The sequence below is a fragment of the Hemicordylus capensis genome, chromosome 2 (assembly GCF_027244095.1).
Source record: "Hemicordylus capensis ecotype Gifberg chromosome 2, rHemCap1.1.pri, whole genome shotgun sequence".
In the NCBI taxonomy this organism is placed as follows: Eukaryota; Metazoa; Chordata; class Lepidosauria; order Squamata; family Cordylidae; genus Hemicordylus; species Hemicordylus capensis.
Genome location: NC_069658.1, coordinates 380,409,208 through 380,431,698, shown reverse-complemented (window position 1 = coordinate 380,431,698; position 22,491 = coordinate 380,409,208). Strand labels below are relative to the sequence as shown.

The 22,491-nt window shown below is 43.8% G+C and overlaps 2 protein-coding genes and 1 long non-coding RNA gene across 9 annotated transcripts in view; 2 read left to right on the top strand and 1 right to left on the bottom strand.

Annotated features, from left to right (window-relative positions):
* AKAP8 (A-kinase anchoring protein 8) overlaps window positions 1-3,485 on the top strand; it is a 43,275-nt gene extending 39,790 nt beyond the window's left edge. For 5 of the 6 annotated variants that reach the window (XM_053294389.1, XM_053294387.1, XM_053294388.1 and 2 more), the window contains one exon: window positions 2,103-3,485. In XM_053294389.1, coding sequence (XP_053150364.1) covers window positions 2,103-2,552 — 450 coding nt within the window. In that variant the 3' untranslated portion in view covers window positions 2,553-3,485. Of the gene's footprint in view, window positions 1-459; window positions 654-2,102 lie in introns of all 6 variants that reach the window. The other variant, XR_008315822.1, reaches the window with a different exon arrangement.
* A 6,170-nt stretch (window positions 3,486-9,655) lies between these two features.
* Window positions 9,656-11,680, bottom strand: LOC128344380 (uncharacterized). Its single transcript, XR_008315825.1, has 2 exons — window positions 10,511-11,680; window positions 9,656-10,417 (listed from the first exon to the last, which is right to left on the bottom strand). It is a non-coding gene; the product is annotated as an uncharacterized LOC128344380 (long non-coding RNA).
* Window positions 11,681-11,694: 14 nt separating this feature from the next.
* BRD4 (bromodomain containing 4) overlaps window positions 11,695-22,491 on the top strand; it is a 138,915-nt gene continuing 128,118 nt past the window's right edge. The window contains exon 1 of one of the 2 annotated variants that reach the window (XM_053294383.1): window positions 11,695-11,838. The gene's annotated coding sequence lies outside the window, so the exon portion shown is untranslated. Of the gene's footprint in view, window positions 11,839-12,426; window positions 12,568-22,491 lie in introns of those variants that run through there. The other variant, XM_053294384.1, reaches the window with a different exon arrangement.

The window sequence follows — 22,491 nt, the reverse complement described above, 5'->3', positions numbered from 1 at the left end:
TACTGTGCCCTGGGAATCCAGGAGCAATCCAAGATTCAACAACACCCTCTTATGGCAAACTTGACTAATGGGGGAGCAGATCTTGTATCTGCCGTTCCCCTATATATGTTCCCCCTGTCCCTCTGGCAACACTTTGGTCTTATCTAGACTGAGCTTCTGCCAATTAACTAGTCTCTGCTAGGCAGGCACTAGCAAAACTGAGACTCCGCTCTCTGGGTCCAGTGAAAGAGACTTTAAGCTGAGAACATCAGTCTGTTGGTACTGGTGGCCTATAAACAGAGGCTGTCTTCCCCTAGCGGCCTCTCATACACGTTGAACAAGAGGGGTGACAGAATAAACCCTGCGGTGGCTCACACAAGAGCCCTTGGGGCAGATGAGCAGTTGCCCAGTGCCACCCTCTGGGATATCTCGGAGGAAAAAATGGAACCACTCAAGCGCAACTCCGTCTACCCCTGCTAGGGTCCGCAGGTGCCTCAGCAACACCTCATGATCAACGGTATCAAAGGCTGCCGACAGGTCTAACAGAATCAGCATGGACACCTGACCTTTGTCCATCAGCAGGAGGAGATCTTCGACCCACCCAGCACAGTCTCCGTACCATACCCAGGTGCAAAACCAAGCTGAAAGGGGTGAAGGAAATCTGAGGATTCCAGGTAATGCCAGAGCTGCCCCATCAAAAATCTTCTCAGCGCCTTCCCCAAGAAAGGAAGGCTGGAAGCAGGGTGAGACTGTTGGCATCAAGAGACTATTCTTGAACAGAGGCCTAATGCTTCCTCCCCTAAGGGATGCTGGCGACTTGCCCTTCCTGAGGGAGTCTGCAACAGTCTCCACCAGTTGGGGACTCCTGAATCCCCTCCCCTTTCTTTTAGTAGCGATAATGGACAAATCCAAATCGCAGGGTATAACCTGGAGCTCTCTGAAACTCCAGAACATCAGTAAATAAGGCTGGTTGGCTGAAAATCAGCCAAAGAAGATGGCACTTTGTCTCTCACATGCATGGATTTTCTTTCATGGAGGCAGATTTCTTTTCATGGAGGTCTGGTCTGAATCTGATCCAGCTGGGTCATAAAGCAGAAATAGTTATGCTGGGTGCAGAAATCCTTGACTGCTATTCAGCCCAGTTTTTATGGGTGGGACTCCATGGGTTCAGATAGAGGAACATGACTCTCTTGATCTCCTGTGCATCATGCGTATAGGAGATGAGAAACTGTCACTTGCATTTTAGCAGACAATGGTAATTTTGCTACTGGCATGCTGCCGCTTTCTCTTACACAACAGTTGCAGGGTAGTCACACACAGTGATCTGTGAGCTGGGGATGATAATATTTTAGCTATTGAACACAAGTAGTGGCTTTGAGATCCAGCACAACAGCCCTACTGTGTCTGTCTGCTGCTTTTAAATGGCGTTTTCTTTAAAAAAAAAAAAAAAAACCAGATAAATCCCAGCCAGAAATAAAGCACAGGAAAAACAGAGCACCGTCCTGAAGGTTAGCATGACTTGTGTATGAGTAATCCAGTACAGTCATCATTTAGTAGTCTCAGTCACAGAGATTGCACTGCTGATTGAAATCACCAAAATGTGTGAGGAACCATCATTGGTTTATAGCCATATGTCAACATTTGGACTTCCTAATATTGAAATAGGATGATGAGAAAGTTGAATGCATCTTAGCTGCAGAGATACTGAGCATTTTCTAAAAAGTTGCAGTTTCTGCCAGTGAACTGAATGCTCAAAAATAAGTTGAGGTCAGCAGTCTTAGAACATCATAAGCATTGGATTTTGCTGAACATTACACTTGGTGGATCTCCTTTAGACTTGTCCCTGTCTCATGCTCCAATGAATATACTGCAGCAAACTGAGTTCCATTCTTACTCGTGTGAGGCAGAGATTTAGTGCCCTAGGATTTAGGACCCTGCAGGCATATGTGCAGAATTGTTAGGGAAAATGTAGTCTGTTTTGCTTAAATAGTTTGAGGCAAAAGAGGGATGAGTGCTCAGTTTTCAGTCACAAACTTCTGCATTTTAGGTCTGAGGCTCTCGATAGAAAAAGTTCAGATAATTTTGCAGCCATGTGATAACATTGTGCTTCCTCCCTTTGTCAGGGTGAGGACCCATTTACAGATGAAAACATTGACCAAGATGTTAATGAGTCTGAAGCCTTAGAGGGGGCTGATAGTGAAAGGGCTACAGAAAGTGCTACTGTAGAGAGTAAAGAGAATATTGGGGATGAGGTTGAAACCACTGAAGACGGCGAAACTGTGAAACTGGAAGGTGATGAGAGAGGCTGCTCCACTTCAGTTTTCTTTAAAGATGAATCTGTAGAGGAACAGCAGCAGAAGGAAGAAGAGAGACAAGAGGCAGCAGGAACCAGAGAAGAACCATGTCTCCCTCCTCAAGGAAGTTCAGAAGAGAGTTCAGCAGAAGACCAACTGAAGGAGCAGCAGCATGTGGAGACAGGAGAGGAGAATTCTGCTGAAATGGCAATAGCTGAAAACCGTGATACCAAGAATACAACAGCAGTTGCAGCAAGTACAGAGCTGCCACAAGAATGACCACGTGAATGTTTGTATGAAGGTGATTTGTCCTGCTTAGCTGTATAGTCCTTTTTTCATATTTTTGTCAGTTCAGTACAAGTCTGTGCATTGCTGGAGTGCTGCCAGTTTTGTTTTGTTTGAGGGAAAGGATCCAACTATTCTGTTATGGAAGTAGTCTTGTGCTTTTACTGTTGTGTAGAAAGAGGAAATCAGCAAGTGTATTTCACTTTTAAGTTGGAGAGCTCCAAAAACGACATTCCCCAAGAAAAGCTTGATACCTTGCATTATTGAATGAAAGGTACTACGGGGGTGGGGCAAGAAATGTTGATTATTTCGCTCCTGTCAGCTGTTAAATTTTCAGTGCTGAAGGAATATGGCTTTATTTAGAAACTAAATTGATCCTGTAGTTAATGAGAAAGTAGATAGTAAATCAGTGTGTCTATTCTTTCCTGTAAAATTTTTTTGCTCGTTTCGGTCTCTGGAGAAAGGGCTTGCTGTCATGCGGACTGTTAACTTCATTTATCCAATTTGCAGTATTGCATGAAAAATAGCATTTGTAACTATATCGTTTTCAAACATCAAGTTGGTGTATCACACTTGGGCCGTCATCTGTGCTGTACACTCAGATTTTTCTGGACAGCAAGCTGCAGTGTGTACATTATACTATTAGAAAGGCTTAGTTTAAAAGAAAAGTTATGCCACCACTGAAACACCACTTCTCCCTCCCCTCCCCTATATATCTCAATACAAGTTACAGGAGTATCATTCACAGAGTAGATAACCAATTATTGTTCTTGGAGGTCGAAGCATTACCAAGACCAGCAAAATAGGAACTGATTTACCTACTGTTATGATTGATGCCTGTAGTAGAAAGTGGAATGAGCACTCTATTTTTTTTAATAAATCCAAAGTTATTTGTTTTAGCATTTAAATAAACTTCTGAAACTCAAACTAGTATTGAGTGGTATTTTAGTTGTCCTCAAAAGTGTGTGCTATCTGAGCAATGATGGAACAACACTTTTAAGCAAGAAAAGCAGTCAACCACCAGTAGTTCGGGATCCACACTCTTCTCCCCCACCCCCTTCTTCAATCCCGGAGCTGTTGGAGAAATTCACAGCTGGGTTGAAGTGGGGAAATTAAGAAGGAGATTAATAAACTTTAACTGTCTTTATTAAGTTTCCTTTTTAAAAAATTGCCTGTGTCTCTGGCTGAATTGTATAGTGCTTAGAAGGTGAATATTCGGGTAAAAGGAAGCTGAGATTTTACTGGCTCTGCAAAAGCCAGTGTGGTGTAGTGGTTAGAGTGCTGGACTAGGACCAGGGAGACCAGAGTTCAAATCCCCATTTAGCCATGAAACTAGCTGGGTGACTCTGGGCCAGTCACTTCTCTCTCAGCCTAACCTACTTCATAGGGTGGTTGTGAAAGAGAAACTCAAGTATGTCGTACACCGCTCTGGGCCCCTTGGAGGAAGAGCAGGATATAAATTGAATGAATGAATGAATGAATGAATGAAAAGAAAATGGCTTATTCACTAAAGTTGATTATATGCCAAGAAAGCTAAATTCTGTCACATATATACATTATGCAACTTGAGCAAATTTAGATAATTTTGAACATTTTTGGCATGATATTCTGCTTCTGTTAGAAGAGAAAGGTATTGAATTTTGCATGATGTAAAAGCTTTATCCAGCCCATAGGAATCTTCAGTCATCCCTCTGGTTTCTGTGATTGCACCATGTATTTCTCATATACTTTCAAGTCCAAAGGGCTAGCAACTTGCTCTTTTAAAAATATTTATTCTGCAGCAAATATCACATATTTTTGCACTTGCATTGAATAATTATCAAGCAACTGACTCTACTTCACAATCACTATGTAATTTGTTTTGTTCAATTTAGGGTGCAGATTGAAGCATCCCCCGCCCCGCTTCAGTAGTAGGTTCAGAAAGGGTAGAGAAGCACTCTTCATATTCTACCAGGTCTTTTGAGAAGAGGCATGTAATGTGGTCATAAACAGATGCCTGAGATCTCTCGTTATCATATTTATATACTACCTGACATGCTTCCCTAGGTGGTGTACCTAAGTTAAAATACAAGTATAAAACTGGATAAAATTATTAAAACAATCTAATGATATAAAACAGACCATTTAAAAATTAATTAAAAGCCTGAGAAAACAGGTGTGCCTTGAGGGTTTTCTTAAAAGCAGCCAGATATAGAGAAGCTCTGATTTAGACAAGGAGTGCATTCCAGAGCCCCTGGGCAGCCACAGAGAAAGCCTGGTCCCGAGTAGCCACCATACAATCCGGAGGTAGCTATAACTGGACCTTCCCAGAAGATCTTAATAGGTGGGGGTTTATGAGAAAGGAGGCGCTCTCTTAAATATCCAAGCCATTAAAGGCTTTAAAATAACCAGCACTTTGTATTTTGCTTAGAAATACTGGCAGCTGGCAGCCAGTGCAGTGCAGTTCTTTTAAGATATTAGTGTTATATGGTCTCTGCAACAATTGTAGAGTGCATTAGTGGTTGAGCCTGGAGGTTACCAGCATCTGTACCACTGTTTTAAAGTCATTTACCTCCAGAAATGGGCATAGCTGATGTATCATGAAGGTCTACAACGTCCTCGATTTGGAATGGCTAAAGACTTATTTCCCTGCACTATGACCCCTATGATACGTCCCTGCATACTGACCATCAAGTTTGGTTATTTTAGATATTTCTAGGAGAGATGTGTATAGTTTGGTTAATAAACCCTTCTCTTCAGAATTCTACAGAGCAAAATTTCTAGCTTTTTAACTATCCCAAAATTAGCAGCTCCGGCAGCAAACCAGCTGAAGCAGCTGGTGTGCTGATATTTTCTCTCCTTTGTGTGATACTGCTGCGGAATAACCCACTGGTCAAACTTGGAATGAATAATCTTCATTGTAAGTAAGTGAGGTAGTCCTCACAACCAGCCCTACCGGAGTAGGGCAGTGCTAGCCCAGGTAGGGCTGGTTGTGAGAATCAGCAGGATTGTGGACCGATCCCAGGCTGCTGGCAGCCTGAGCTTTCATAGAGCTGGGTAGAAGGAGAGATCCTCCAATGCACCATGCTGCTTGGATGCCTGATTGTCCATCACATTTTGGGAAAGGGATGAGGGGGGGTGGAAAGATGACTGGAAGGGGTTAGGGTACATGAAGTAACAACTTTGACATTCTAGCTAACTACTGCCATGCTAAATAGAAATTGCCTTAGGCATAGGATTTGTCTATTTTATTTCTGTACAGCACTTAGTATTCAGTATTTAATAAATGACTGGGAGAGGTTACAAGGGAAAATTTATAGCAGTGATTCTCAGACGATGCATGCCTGAGGCAGAGATACAAGACAGAAAGATCACCCTTGCTTCTACCCAGGTAACAGCAATCATGCTCCCACACAGCAATCCAGAGTCCAGATTTTGTATGCCATTAGCCTCTTTCCACTTTAATTAAAGAGTTATGTCTGTTTTCAGATCCTCCCTCAATGAAAGCAGTTTTTAAATCTATAGCTAGGTTAATAGTATTAAGAATTTAGTTTTAATACCAAGCCAAGAGCTTTTATAGGGAATCCCACAGGGTTCCATTCTGTCTCCAATGCTTTTTAACCACTGTGGGGAGATCATGAGGAGATCTGGTTCAGAGTGCTGTGAGTACACTGATGCCATCCAAATTTTTTTCCAGGGCTCTTTCCAGATTACAGGCTACAACAGTAAAATGCGTTGGCATAGCAGAATTGAACTGAAAATGTAGTTAAAGGGTGTTGCACAAAGCCATCAGCAGGGGGAGCAGTCTTTTCTAGTTTGTGCAAACCTCCTACAATGGAAAAATGCAGCTATTTTTTGGCAATGTTGTAGCACTGCAACACAAAGATAAAATCTTAAAGGTGGCATCGGAAATGTGAACGGCACCTTGCTGACAGTGCAGGGACTGTGCTGTTGAAACACAGGAGGTATGGAAGCACACCTAACGGACACGTAGTAATACTGTTGTAGCATGTAATCTGGAAAGTGGCCAGATCAGGTCCATCAGGAAATAGTGTAACTTCCCTAAATGCCTGTTTAAAGGTGGTAATGGGCTGAATGAGGGATAACAAACTGAAGCTGAATCCAAATGAAATAGAAGTGCTCATTGCCGCAAGCCATAATCCAGGAATTGGAATAGATCATCAGCAATAGAATAGATTATCAGCATGCCCTTTATCTCATTCCTATGCAGATAATATCAGACACTCCCAATGCAGATACTAGACACACACTTTCATATAGTGTCACACTCATTTCCCTGGTTCAGAAACTTAAAAAACAAAACAAGCATATTTACTTACTAGAATCCTAGAATACCTACTAGAATAATATATTTTCAAATATCAGATTTTAGGTATGTGTGGACTGGGGTAGTGTTTGCCCAGGCTCTGGTAAAAGTTTTATGTTAATTGCCCAGAGACGAAAGTTTGGGCGGTATATAAATGTGATAAATAAGAGTGTGACCAACTGGAACCAGTTGGAGATTGCTTCTGCTCCCCTGCCTTTTTAGTTTAAAGTATATAATCTGCAGTTTGCTGAGGTGTACCTTGACATTGCTCTAAGTATGCACTTGGAATACTGGAGGGTTGATTTTTTTTCCTTTTCTTTTCCTGCTTTTAACTCCTATAGTAAACAGCATTAGTTTAGTAAAGCTGTGAGGGAACCTAATTAAGGAGTACAACTCTTAAAGTTCGTTAAGGTTATGAACTCTAGGATAAGAACATAATTATCTCCTCCCTGTCACTTCCGGTTTTGATTTGGAAAGTATTTGGAAGAAAAGTTCAGGAAAGTTCTAATATTTTGTTTTATATGTTTTAATTTATACTAGCTGGCCCTGCGCAGAACATCTGCACCCTAGTTCTCCGTCTCTCACCCGTCCCTGGATAATCTGGCTCCCTGCCTTGCCTCCCCCAGCCCTTAAACTATCCCTGCCATCTGGGATGGCAGGGGAGGCAGCAATACCACTGCCCACACACACCCCACTCCCTCAGCCAGTCTCCTCCTCCACTCCAAGTCTCCTCCTTATGAGGAGACTCGGCAGGGTGATGGATGCCACTGCTCTGTGTCTTCCTTTCTTTGTTGCTGCCACTGTCTCTTCTGCAGCAGCTGCTCCTCCGTTCACTTCTCAGCCCTGCTCCATGTCTTCTCTCTCCTCTGGACAACTCTCAACTCTCATGAGATGTGCCTTGTACCACAGGATTTGCAACATACATAGCCAAGATAGTGTCAGACAAAATAGAAATGTCGGGACTTACTGTGAAAGTCTAACTTTATCCTCAGAAGAAGGCGATCACAGCTTACAAAGGGTCATCTTCCACCTCTTAGACCATTGAGTCCTTCCTAAGTTGAAGCATTGGATCCAGCTTGTGGGGTCCAGAGCCACACAAGCTGAAATCACTATCTTTGAGCATTGTGTCAGTCTGTCTGTTATGGGGAGACCTGCACTGGACTTTCCTTTACACTCTGGGAACCCAAGGTCTTTGGGTCACTTTCTGTGTGGGTTTGCTATGGGATCATCCTTGTACCTAACTGCCTGAGAGTATAGGCTCTCAAGTGAAATCTAGAGTCTTTGAAGCTGGGCCATTTCTTACATGGGCTTTCCCACAGCCCATGGAGAAACTGTAGGTTTCAAGGTAGACAAGAGGAAACTTCCTGTCTTTTGGCACCTGGCAAACAAAGCACAGTATACTAATGGCAGGCCAGTGTCTAACTTAGGGGTCAAACAGGTTCTTATGTGTAGCTGGCAGACCTTGAGATAAACAACCCGCTCTGTTTAGGGCTTTAAAGGCCAAGCACCTTCAACTGGACCTGGAAACAAATAAGTATTACCACATTTGCTCACACACATTTACACGCCACACATGTGTATCTATACCTTTGGAATGGCTTGGGGAAATTTTGCCCAAAACTGAATTTGCAAGCAGACAGCAGACTGGTTCCCTCTAACAAAGATTCCCAGATGTTGTTGTCTACAACTCCCATAATCCCCCAGCAAAAGCCATTGCAGCTAGGGATTCTGGGAGTTGTAGTCAACAATGCATGGGAATCCCTGTTAGAGGGGACACTGGTCTGGACACAGGTAAATGCTTTAAAAGAACTTTTATAATGCAATTGTGACTCATAGGTAAGATGTCCCATAGGCACAGAGCAGGTTTTATGATTTTGAGGATATATGCCTAGTTCAGTTACTTTCCCCCATGACCATGACATCTGTCTACAATATATGCTAAGCTACAGTTTCTGCTCTTTGTTAGCAGCCTACATATGTTTATAAATGAAGTGATGGGCTCTAGAAAATCACATATCATAAAGAGACATCATGGAGTTATCCTCTTGAAGCACTTGTTACACTTATCATCTGTTGGGTGCCATTTATTTCCTATAGAGAAAAGTTTTGTAAAATAGTGGATACAAATGGGAGGGGATATCAGGATAAGAAAACCTGAGGTGAGTCTTTGGGAATATGTTAATATTTTCCATCAGAGAAGCCAGTATGTCAGTTCACACATGAACAATAGTGAAACACACCCTTCTGTTTCCAGTTGCTGAGACTCATTGTACTGTGCTTAATTCTGCAATTGGGTCTGAAAAATAGAAGTCTACACAAATTAAGTGGAAATGTATTGCATAATGAATGGTGTGAAAAACACTGTAGAAACTACTGTTATTCCAAAACATACAGGAACTTACATTTTCCTGGATGCTATACTATCTCATCCTAGACTTGTAGGGACTCACTACAATTATTCAAGTTTGCACATATTTAGGAAAGGTCATTCCTGGTGACCTCTGATTTAAACTGAGCCCCTCCTAACATAATGTCTGTGTTTTTCAACAATTGAGTGGATTGTAACATACTGGCTTCTCTGACGGCAAGTGCTCTCTATTTACTTTTTCACACTGAGCAATTAACATGTAGAACCTGTTCCCACAGGGTGTTGTGAAGTAAGTTTAATTGCACTAATAAAAAGAACAGGATAAAGTTGTAGAAGATGCTGAGAAGTGCTGTTAATGATCATGGACAATAAATGAACCTTGTCTTCAAGGTACATGAGAACATTTGACAGAAACAGAGTAGATATGGAGTAGTAGCATCTATTTATTCACTGCATGTCTAGGCTGCTTTTTGTCTATGGCACTAAGGTGGCTTATATCAGTTCATACAGGATCAAAGGTAAAACAAGTAAAACTATTAGTCATAAAAGAAAAAGAACCCAAATGCAAGGCGGCAGCAGGAGGAGGAGGTAAAAAGAGCACCAGAAGCCTCCTGCTCTAAAAAGGCAGCTGTGGGTTGTCTACAAAAGCAGGTCCTGAGGGAAGTACTCCCGTGGTACCCCCGGGCAGGGAGATCCCCAGTCTGAAGGAGCAATCCTGTGATCTCTTAAGTTAACATTTTCCGCCCTCTTGGATAGAGCTCCAAAGACACCAGTATCATCACATTTTGGACTGAACCCTTTTCTTCTTATTCTCCCCTTAAAATGGGTTGTATGTTTACAAAGGCCTTTTAATGTAACTTATTCCTCTGGCCTCTTATCCCCCAAACGATTACTTTTGCGGACTGTGAACCTTTTAGGGACGCGAGTATTACCATAGGAGGGGGGGGAGGACTCTGAAAAACACAGCAAACCTCTTTGAGCTCAAGGGATGCAGGGATATAGATCAAATTAAATGTTAAGCACAGAAAAAGAAATTCCATCCAGAAGCAGCGCGGAGACTTCCTCTTACCGCCACCATTCCGTTTTCCAAGAAGTCTCCCTTCTTAGTTTGAATCAGGAGAGATTATCGAGGATGCTTAGTTGCCACAGTCCCTTTTTGCAGCAGTCACCGGAGCCTCAAGCAGGCTATACGGAGAGAAGGGCACTGCTGAAGGAGTGCCCTGCCTCGAGCCAAGCCCTCCTCCCCGCCCCCGCCCCCGCCCCCATCCAAACTTCTACCTTGGTCTGAAATGTCAACAAGGATCAAAGAGGGATGAGGTTTTTCTGCTGTGCGTCTTCCGCCTTCACACGGCGGCACATCAGTGACGGCGTTGGTGCTGTTGATCCGAGCTGGGCTTTTATGTCAAAGCCCTCTGGTCCGTAGGCGATCAACAAAGGCTCTCTCCACCACCGCCGCCGCTCGCGTGGCCGCTGCTCGAGTTACGTGCTGCGGAAAGAATACCAAGCGATTGAGCTGCGAGAGCAAAGGCAGACCGTATCACGTGCATGACTTTCTTTTCTGCAGTGGAGTCTGCTGCGGGCTGCTCAAGGAGCGAGAAGCGTTCTCCCTTTGCGGACTAGCTACCAGAAGGCCGGTGGTGGGCCAACTGATGCAAAAAATGGGTCATCGCCTCCTTTCTCCACCCCTTATCTAGCGATCATGCAGGGGCTGGAACTGATCGGCATGTTTCCCTTTTGAAACGGCTTGGATCTTTCCAAGTCCTAAAAAGCACACTGTTGGGGAAAGGGAAATGCCACAGAGCACGGCGCAGCCCTGAACAGTTCCGTTATAAGTGATCATCAGCAGCCGGAGGAACGTGCTCGGGTTGTACACGGCTCCAAGCGATATGATTCATCTTCCTCTGCAGGCCCGGGACTTACACGCGTTGCGCCCCGACTCAGAAGTTGTTTTTTTAATATATACTTTCGCGGGCCAGTATATCATTCTTGGCAGCAATAAATTTGGTGCTGAGGGCAGCATGCATGAGGCAGAACATGCGCTGCGTCGTAGCAAAAATCAGGGACGATGAATGACAACACGTGCGACTAGGGCTGCTATGACACCACGTGTTTTGGAACCTGGAATGTTTTGTTTTCTAGTGTTGGATGAGCCGCTGCTTTGTGGCAACAGCAACTCCTGGACTCCCAAAAGGGCAAATAGCACTTTTGGAGGAAGAACTCCCTCCCCCGTCCGTTCTATCGCCCCTGAAACTACAGACACTCAACTTGCCCACCCCTTCTCCTTTGGTCGCACACACTCGCTCTCTTTTTTTACTTCTCAAAGGGGCGTGGCTGTGAGGTAAGCCAACCTTGTATTCTAGGTCGTGTGTTTTGCGTGAGGCGTGGCTTGTGGCGTGGTGACGTCAGGCGCTACGCGCTGAGGTCAGTGCAGCGCCGCCGTTGCTGGTCCCGCTGCCCGTCGCTCTGTCTGCCTTGGTCGGTTTGCTGTGGTCCCCGCCCCTCCCTGCGGAGTGCGGCGCCTTCCCGTAATCTAAGTCTTTGCAGGATTTGGTTTTGTAGGGGATTGGTGATAACGCGGCCTGCTCTGACTCTTCGTTTGGCATCAGGTAAGAGCTGGGCTGGGCCGGGAGAGGCTGCGGGGGTTGGTATTCTCCTTGTTCAGTTACGTTGTCTTACCGGCGTAACCCGCATTGCGTAATGTGATCGTTGCGTCAGGCGGATTACGCATTTTGCGCGGAGGCCTATTGCGCAAAGGTCTTACGCGAATTTTCTAAACCTGCTTGCCGCTAGGAATGTCTTATGATCCCGCACGCGCCAGGTGAACGGGAAACCTTTTTCTTTCGAAAGTTATGCACGTTTTTCGGTTGTCCGCTAAGTTCTACGCTAGGCTATGAATTGCGTAGGATGTGGCTCGCTGTTTTGTTACGCGGATTGCGGTAGGTGGTGTGAAAGGCTTATAGTGGCTGCGGAGTTTACGTAAGAGTGTCCTCGCTCTAGGGTACGTTATTGTCGTAAGTATGCCTGTGTTCTCCGAGCGTATACGGCTCCGAAACTGGCGTGCCTTTCTGGGCGCTCTCTCCGGCCTTCTGCTTGCGTTCGTACTGCTGTGGGAGAGGCTATATGTCCGCTTCGGAAGAGCCGCCGAGTTCCTGCGTGCGGGGGAGGAGGGGGTCCGGGTCCGGTGCGCGGGTTGCGCAGTGAGCGAGCCTGGGCGGGGCGGCCGCTGATGGGACTTCCTGCCGCCGCCATTTTGTCATCGAGCAGGAGGGGGAAGCGGTGTTGGTAGTGGTCGCGGCCCCGCTGTGGAGGGAGGGGAGGCAGCCGGCAGTCGCGGGGTGAGTGACTGACTGACTGAGGCCGCGAAGGAGCGCGGTCGACGGCTCTGCCTCCGCTGGGCCCTGCCAAAGCTTGCGGTCTCTCTAGACTAGGCCTGGTCTGGCCTGACCGCTAGCCCGACGTAAGCGCCGCCCCCACCTGGTACTCCAGGAGCAGGTTGTGCCTGGGCTGCCAGTGGAGCCGTGAGTGCAGGCCTCGCCGGCTGGCTTCTCCGGCTTGATCGGGTATACTTCTTGCCTTCCCATGTCTGTCTCGTTTGTATTCTGGTGATGCGAAAGGCCGAAGCAAGAGTGACAAACGACGCTCCCCTTCTCCAGGGATGCCTCTCCCAGGCCTGCTTGGCGAGGCCGTTGGCGGGCTGCGGCAGGGGGAAAGGCAGCAACTCTCTGGTTTGTGTCCGGATTCGGGACGCTGTCAGGACTTGTTCCTTTATGTTAAGCTCTGTCAGCCAGCATAATGCCGGCAGTTTGCCTCCCCTAAAGTGTCTTCTTTCATATATACACCACACTTCTGCCACTGAAGCCCACTCTGTTCTCTCTTGCCTCCGTTCGTCAAATTGCTTAGCTGAAATCTTGAAGCCGTTTCATGTCCCCTACTAGTGCAAGTGTGGATTATAACGAAGTGTCTCTAGTGACTTCGAAATAGTGCACCTGAAAGCAGAGCGTTTTGCATTCTGTAGTGGTTAAGGGGGCAGTATTTTAGCAGGTCTCTCTAGGGCTGTTAAGCTCTCTCTAGAACTAGTTGAAATTCTGTCATCTGTGTCCTGTGAATTGATAGAGCAGGTTAAAACTGAAAACATCACAATGGGAACTTTTAAAGTCAGTTGAATGGGCAGGTTTTAGTGAAATCCCCAACTTTTGGCAATGTATAAGCTAATTTTTATAGCCTAATTTTACCCATGCTCATTCAATAGACGATGTCAATTTGTTTGTAGTTGTACAAATGAGGTTTTAATACACGTTCCCGCACTCTGTGTAAAACAAGTATGCAGTAGTGACATAGGGTGATGGTGAGTTTTATAATAAGCATAAACAGGGAACTTAAATTCTGAACTTTCAGTGTTTCACTTTACTCGAAGACTTGTCATATTGCAGTTGTAGGTCACTGATATCGTGTAAGGGAGTGGGGAAGGTGCCTGTCAGAAACATGCTCATTCCTGAGGTCTCAGTAGCAGAGGGGAGAGGATTATTTCAGTCACCTGATTCCCACTTGTTGGCTTGCTTCCTTGGATCCTGTCTCAACTGTCTTCTGTCCAAAAAGCCTTCTCCTCAACTTCTTCCACCCACTGGCTAAATAAACTACTTCTTCACCTCATATCCTGGGATATTCTGCCTTAGATTATGAGCCATTTGGGGACAGGGTTCCATCTTATCTTGTGTTTGTTATTTCTCTGTGTAAACCGCCATGAGCCATTTTTGGAAGGGTGTTATAGAAATCAAATAAATAATAATAATAGTCCTATCTTCATGAGGACTTCTTTCCCCAGCTATGTTACGTTGTGCTGCCCAGACACCCTGTCATGCTCAACTATGTGTGTGTGCCAAGATTTCACCATCATTTTTTTATTTTCCTGGCAGGTGCTGCTTGTAGTGCATTGGGGGTCAGTCGAAAGGGGCCTTCATTTCCATTTGATGGCAGAGGGATAGTTGGGGGTTGGGATTCCAAAATTTCCTGTAACTGTTCCTACCTCAAGTTTTTGATCGTCACCTGGTAGGTTCTCTGGTCTGAATGTTAAACTGATCTGAGGGACACAATGAAACCCCAATTTGCAGTTATGCAATTAGGCACTAAGGGAACTTAGCCTAAAAATGTTTTTAAGTATTAAAAACTGAAATTGGTGTGGATACAGAACGCAACCTACTATAAAGCGATAATCTTCACAGATGATGATAAATAGTTATAGGTATTGTCTGACACCAATTTGATCTACTTTTGCAAAGTTACTTATATTGCATGATGGTGGTTGGATTTTTCTGTCCTCCTGAGTAGTAGAGAATTTTGTTTTGACAAGCCATCTGTTAGTTTGCCACTGCTTTTAGGAAGGCTGAAACTGGACAAAAGGAACATGTGTTGTGCATGCATCCATGGAATTACATGCATTCTAGGGGTGTAGCTAGGGGAGAAGGGGCTGTGTTAGCCCCTCTCCCTGGAGGCCCCTGAGAATGAGGGAGATAATGAAGAAAATAGGGAGGGGTAGAGCTGGGGGGCCCTCAGGAGCTGGGGGCCTGAGTTTGTTGAACCCATCCGCTCAATTATAGCTAAACCCTTGATGTGTACTTAAAGGATTTATATTCCTCACTTCAGATCCATAGTTTCACAAGTCAGCTTACAGCCAGGTAAAGATAAAAATGCAATAATCAATACAGTTCTTCACAAAGTAGTTTGTTTATGCACTGGTCCCAGCAGCTGCCATCATGCCAGGTTGAAGAACGTTGGGTTCAGATTAGGAGTGTGCAATTCAAGTTGAGTAGGCAATAATTCTCTGATTCAACCCCAAATCAAATCTTGCTAAAAGTAGAAGGCCTGGTTTGGGGTCAAAGAAATTAGATCCAAATAGATTTGAGTGGTTTGAATGCCATTTTGAGGCCTGTTTGAGGACCAGAAGGGATGGAGTATTGATGGGACAGTCATGTTGGTGAGTGTAATTTACTGGTGACACTTGATGAGGCTTGTGTGGTGTTAATGGAACTGCCCTGGTTGGTTGGTGAACACCCCAAAATTGCATTCGGACTTTGTGTGGAGATTTAGTGAGCTGGGATAGAGCAGTTCCACGTCATAATAATTTTTGTACAAAGTTTTGGTTATAGGAAAATGAACTAAGAGACAGGTTGAAGTTCAAAACAAGGTTGTATTGTAGGGTAGGGGTACAGTGGAATAAGAAAGTTGATTAAAGCAATACTACCAGTGGTCCCTCTAATGTTTGTCATCGCTGTGTGGAGCGAGTTTTGTTCTGGGTGGCAGTATCAAGGCACTGTGTGTGCATATGCATTCAGAATGAGGCCATCCTAATTCAACCTGAGCAGGATCTAAAACTAACTGAGCGGACATCAGAAAACTTGTGAGTGTGCACACGTGTGCATGCCTTAGAGGGAACAGTGTATACTACTAATGGCGCAGTGGGGAAGTAGCTTGCCTAGCAAGCAAGAGGTTGCTGGTTCGAATCTCTGCTGGTATGTTTCCCAGACTATGAGAAACACCTATATTGGGCAGCAGCAGCAACAGTGTGATCTGGTGGTTTGCAGTGGTTGCAAAATGGCGTGATGCTGAAAGAGAAGCGCCAATTAGTGGTGTTGACAGAACTGGCGCCTGCCAGTTTGAAGGTGGGGGGATCTCTTTAAGGACAGGGAAGGGATTCTTGCGCCTCCTGCCACATATTCTCCACCATTGCTGCCTTTTAAAATGGTCCAGCTAGGTGGCAGCGTCCCTTCTTGCCACCCTGGTGCCTCCTCGGATCAGAAGTGACTGGAAGTTGCTGCTGTGCGTGCGCATGTTGCGACGTGTGCGCAAGCGAGCATAATGTGCACACACGCAGCGGCAACGCCCAGTCACTTCTGGTCCGAGGAGGCACTAGGGTGGCAAGAACATATGATGCCACCCTGTCGGACCCTTCTAAAAGGCAGCAACAGTGGGGGAAATGTGGTGGGAGGGGTAAGAGCACCCTTCCCTGTCCTTAAAGAGATCGCCCCCACCTTCGAACCAGTTTGGAGGCCCATAAAGTGCCTCTGAACCAATTCCATGCACATCCCTAGTGCTGATGGCCTCCTCAGTCAAGGAAAATGTTCCTTTCTTGCACAGGGGAAAGGATGTATGAGGAGGGGACTCTTAAAAATAAGCCCAGAACAATCCTCCATCCCCTTGGGCTTAGCTTAATTTCCTTTTAGGAAAGCCCATCTTAAGGCATAACTCAACTGATGGAAAACAATGTGATCAGTACATCTGATTAACTCAAATATGAGACAAAAACCCAAGTTTACACATAAAGCTTCATGACTGTGCCACTTGTAACTATAAACAACAGGGTACAATTTAGCAAATCTTGACTGCACTGTATCCAAAGTGCAGAATCAGAAGTCACCTGCATGTTTATAGGTGCAAAGTATAGTGCAAAAATCTTCTCTCCAACCTGCAGCACATACATACATATTACCCAGATGTTTTCTCAACTTAAAAGTGTTGACCTAACTGATTCAATTACAAAATTGGAAGCCATCAGTGATATCATTGTGTATCCGTTGCACTAGACCAGTGTTTCTCAAACTTTTTGGAGTCAAGGACCGCTAAATTCTTCGTGCAGAGTTTCAAGGACCGCTACATTCTTCATGCGCAGTTTCCCGGACCAGCAGTTAGTAAAGGGGTTTCAAGTCTGTCTATCTATCTCTCTATCAGACTTCTATACTGCCCCAAACATGCATCTCTGGGCAGTTTAGAATGAAAATAATATAAGCATTAAAATAATTAAATTTGGAATCTTTTGCAAACATGGAATATTAGGGGTTCTTAACCTTGGGTCTCTCAGTTAAACTCCCATAACCCCCAACAACAATGGCATTTGGCCATTATGGCTGGGGATTATGGGAGTAGAAGTCCACCAATGTCTGGGTACCCAAGGTTGAGAACCCCTGAATCTAAAAGCCTGGGTGAACAAATTTGTCTCCAGTATGTCTTCAGTATGTGCGGGGTGGGGGTGGAGGTGCTTCTGATTACTCAGTGGAGAGGGTATGTTGGGCCATTAGAAAAATTCAAAAGCTACATGGGGCCAATGAAAACAACATACAAGCAAGCCCCACTGATGCAAGAGGGAAACAGCGTTCCCTCTCAAGGCGCCTTGACCACAACAGGCAGCTGGGTTTCAATCAACCAACCTTTGGCTGCAAATAATGAGCATGCAAGAACCAGCAGCCCTTCAAGTGGTGCCCACTGCCATACTTTTTCCTCCATGCCCCCGCACCACATACAGTTTGAAGCTGTAAAGATAGGGAATAAGATAGCTGTAGGAAGATCTCAGCAGCACTTGGAGGCAAGGCACAAGAAGGGTCCCATGCCTCCGTGATACTCTTACTCTTCTGTGCCATGTGCAAAATTGAGGAAGTGAGTGCCTTGATTTCAGTTTGGGGGGGGTTGACTCCCAGTCAGGGACCGGCACTCAAGCCTTCGGGGACCGGCAGCGGTCCAGGGACCGGTGGTTGAGAAACACTGCACTAGACTAATATACTGAAGAGAAAACTAATAAACATAGGTAATCAGTGCTATATAGTTTCCATAAAGTGACCAAACTCTGTGGAAATACAGAAAAGCAAGAGGGGTTATTTGCAGAGGTTGAAATTAAATATTTGAACCACAGTATGCATTGGGGATTAAGAATACTTCTATCTCCATAAGGTCCACTTGACACATTGCATTCTCACATGACAGTATGGAAAAACCATGTAGATTATCATATGTTAAATTCTGAAATATTTTGTTGTGCATTTAGAATCTACTGAACATTGTGGCTTCCAAACATGCACATAAAACAAAGCATTTGTATATTTTTTTTCAAAATAACAGTGTCCATGTGTTGGTTCCTACACTCATGCATGACTAAGTCTGTTTGAAGAAACCTTTGGCTGAACCACAATAAAGGCAGAGCAGTGCTACCTTTGGCTGGAATTCTGCAGATCGAGTAGACATTTGTGGGTAAAGTTGCAGGGAGAATGGAAAATTCCATCTGTGACAAGATACTAAGTCTGTGATAAAAAGGGGATGTCTTTTTACTGTGATGTCAGTCAAAAGATGTTGCTCTGGAGTATTCACATACTCCATGAAGTCTAGCTAATCAACTTATTTATGTTCCACCAAAGTGCACTGACCAATCAAAGCACTGCATATTAGAACAGAGTTGTTTATGGAAGTAGGCAATTCTCACTACTTCCAGCCTGCATTACTTGAGGCTTGTAGGCATCTGATTTGAATGGGTAGAACACCTGAGATTTTTCCAGCCTGACCTTAAAAATAGATTAAGACTACCCCATAAAAGTCCCAGTTGGGTATTGTCCTGAGAAATAAGATCTCCTAGCATCAGCTATTGCCATTTCCCCCCAGTTATCTTTGCCAGGGACCACCCTTTTGTTTTCTAGGTTGTAGTGATCTTGTAATCCATGGTTATTATGTTATGTGGAATGAGTATTGTATGGGGTTGTGGTTTATGAAGCTATGTAAGATATATTCTTATGAAATTGTGGTGTTGTATACATTTGCTTGTAAACCGTCCTGAGTCCTATGGGAGTAGGGTGACATATAAATCTAACTAAATAAATAGGGTGAAAGGAGAAGTATCCATGACTACATTAAAAGATCTAATCCCTAGTCTGTAAAGGTAAAGTGTGCTGTTGAGTTGGTGTCGACTCCTGGCGACCACAGAGCCCTGTGGTTGTCTTTGGTAGAATACAGGAGGGCTTTACCATTGCCATCTCCCATGCAGTATGAGATGCCTTTCAGCATCTTCCTATATTACTGCTGCCTGATATAGGTGTTTCCTATAGTCTGGGAAACATACCAGCGCAATGTCTCTTTCCTATAGTCTGGGAAACATACCAGCGGGGATTTGAACCAGCAACCTCTGACTTGCTAGTCAAATCAGTTCCCTGCTGTGCCATTAGGTGGCTCTAATCCCTAGTCTGTACACATTGAAAATACAAATTTATCTTAGCAGCTCTCAGTTCTTGTGATATACTGATGCCCACTTGTGTTGAAAATACCTGTTACTCAAGTGAGTTGTCTACTCAAATGTGTATTTCCCCTCACACAAGTCAGCTGCTAGGCATGTTGTTGGAAAAGGCTTTATTCTGCAAAAATTCAATTTTTCAAGATTTATCTTTGAGGACGTGGTCAAGGTTTGCTGTCCCTTCAGCACTAGCTTTCTAACACTAGAGACATTCCTCCTCTAGGATGAGCATCTTGCAGCATCACTTATTCTGTACAGAAACCTCAAACAAGAAGGTAGAGGTGCTTGAGTAGCAAGTTACAAGTCTATACATTTTTCAATAGAAAATATTGTCTGTCATGGCACTGAGAACAACTTAAGTTCTGTGAGACCAGATTTTTCTCTTGACTAGCAAGATCTTCCCAGCAGTTTCATGTCTGCTAAATTTTTTCTTAAGTTTCATATGCAGGATAAGTTCAGGGTTCAAGAATAACTTAATTTCTGATGCATTCTTATTCGTCAAGAGTTGAGGTTGTAGGTCAATTATGTATCCTTTCTTATACCAAATTCTTGTATTGTCCCGTTAGCATTCTGTTCAAGATACCTCTGTATTGCTCTCTGTGGGTTCCTGCTGGAGCCTGTACATATAGAAAACCTTCAGGTCTGTGGGTTAGTTAGTGTATAAAGTGAAGCTGATGAGATCACAGCTGCCCAACCAGTCTATTAATATCTGCCTTGAATGTTCTGGGACATAACTGATCAGTTTTGGCACAAAAGGATATTTGTTTGCTTCACTAATCTGCCTTTAGTCTGCAGGAATTGCTTATCTTAGACACTGTACAATGGTTTCCCACATGGAAGTCTGAGGAATGCTACCTGAATTACTGCAGTGCAGTCTCTTTTGAAATATGGTTTGAGGAGATTGTGCTCAATCTTGACCATATTTGAGTACTAATTGAATTTGTTAATCTGTTTTTCAGTCTGTATATAAGCACCTATTTGGATATAACAAATGTTTAAAGAGATTCTATTACATGTATCCCATGTAGCTAACAGAAAATTAGTTTGGGCAAGCAGAGAACATTTGGTAGGGGTGCAAGAGTTAATTTTGAAATTTATTGGTAAGAGGTATATATTTGGTGTTAGTGTTACTTTGTGCAGTCTTGCCTCTGAGGTTTTCAGCTGATGAAACATCACTGATACTTTCTGATATGACTTTTCTGTTCTATGCTAGTTGATGACATTGATTTATGACTGGCAGTTCTCACTGATATGCTTCCAGAGTGACTCCAATGTCAGTCTTTCCATTTTGATTGCTTGCCCTTCTGGAGGAGGTGTAGCGTAGATGTGAATTGAAAGTTACAGTGCTCAGTTGACTCATGTTTTGTTGTTTTTGTCCCCAGTAAAATATCCTGCATATGAGAGAATTACACTTTAACTATTCTGTCTTAATTTGCATTCCTTATGGTACTTTCAACTCAAATTTTGGTTGAATTGTTACTGATGCAGTTCACTTTCTTAGTGGCCATGAATTACTTTTAGACATTGCTAGATTATAGTTAATTGCAGGTATAATATATAATCAGCACATGTTATAGAGATGTGTAAAACCATGGTGGGGAATAGAATCTGAAAAATAAAGGAGCCCAGTTCTTTAAAAGATCTTCTAATGTGCTTGTTGGTGTATTTTTTTTAAATCTGGGAAGAGAAGCATTTTGGTGTACTTTCACTTCAAGACCTTTCTTCCATTATGCAAACTGAATAGTTGCTTGTTACATTTAGACATCCTGTTCAGAGCGCTGAGGAGTTTATTGAGGTGTAGTATGTTTTACAGATAACTGAGGCATGACTGGAGGGCCTTAAACATAAAACATACATAAAATACCTTGTTGGCTGTTGCATTAGAGTTTATAGTTATGTTGTTGAGGCTTGCTGAATGTGTGTGGAAATGTGGTCATACAGGTGCTCTGTAACATAGCATGCTAGCAAGTGCCGGTTCTGACTTCATTTTGTAGTCTCAACTGGCTCTGCCTCACCTTTCTTTTCCTTGCCTTTATTTGCTGTCCCACCTGCATCTTTGGCTTGGACCTCGCCTACTTTTCTCTTTGGTAGTCTGCTGTTGTCTATCCTCATGGTCATGTTAGTGAGATGTCCATGGATATGTGAGGCTATTATGAACCGCCCTGAGCCACTTTTGGAAGGGCGGTATAGAAATCGAATGAATGAATAAATGTGTATCCTTGCATTGGTGTATTTAGCTCTTTCCTTGCATTGGTGTATTTAGCTCTTTCTTTAGTGTGCAGATACGATGCATTTAACGTTGGGCAATCTTTTTTTATTTAAAAGCATGGATATGTTGGCTTTATATTACCATGGAGTTAATGGTGTTGTCTCACTTAAGTGGTGCTCCTTTGGCTACCTTGCAGTGGTTTCCCCCTTAAGCAGTGCTGTGGGGGAGTAGCATCTGGGGACTTGGTTCCAGGTGAAAGGTCACAGCTTCTTCAAACACAGCCTGTTGCATTCCCCACCTCTTGACTTTCCACTGGTGGTGTTCTGTCCTGTGTCAATCATGGGTTTGGCTGGAAATGGTAACTGAGCAGATACGATATATTTTTCTAGAAAACAAATAGAGTCCTGTGACAAAGTAACATGGAGGGTGGGGGAGAAAAAAATGGAAGAGAAGAGGAAGAGAAACTTTTCATCACTCTGTCCTATTTCTTACCCATTGTAGGAGGTAATTTGTCATGATGGGTTGTGTTCCTCAACTTGTTCCTAGCAGACAGAAACATATCACACCACCACCCTCATGCATCCTGCCTACCTTAGGGTTTGCATATTGTGGTCTTACGAGGTGGTTATTGCATCCCACGTCTTGGTTCCCCATTTCTGTCTGAGACATCTGGTTTGGGCAGTAATTGCCCTTACCGCCCAAATTCACAGTGATTGCTTAGTTACAAGTTTTCAAATTTATCTAAGTGTTTCTATCTCAACATCCTATTCTTTGCTTATGTTTACCTGCCATTTTCCAAATATTTCTCTTCCTATAGTTTGAAATTCATTTAATGTGCATGTTCAAGAGTGTGATCATGTATACAACTTTCTCACCCTTTTTCTTTTCCTAATATGAGTGCAGACTTTCATCATGGGGGGAAGAGGTGTAGGGTGAGATTTTTAACAGATTTTTTTGTTGCTGTTGAAAATTTTCCATTTCTATTTGGCTACTTGAAAAACACTTGAGATA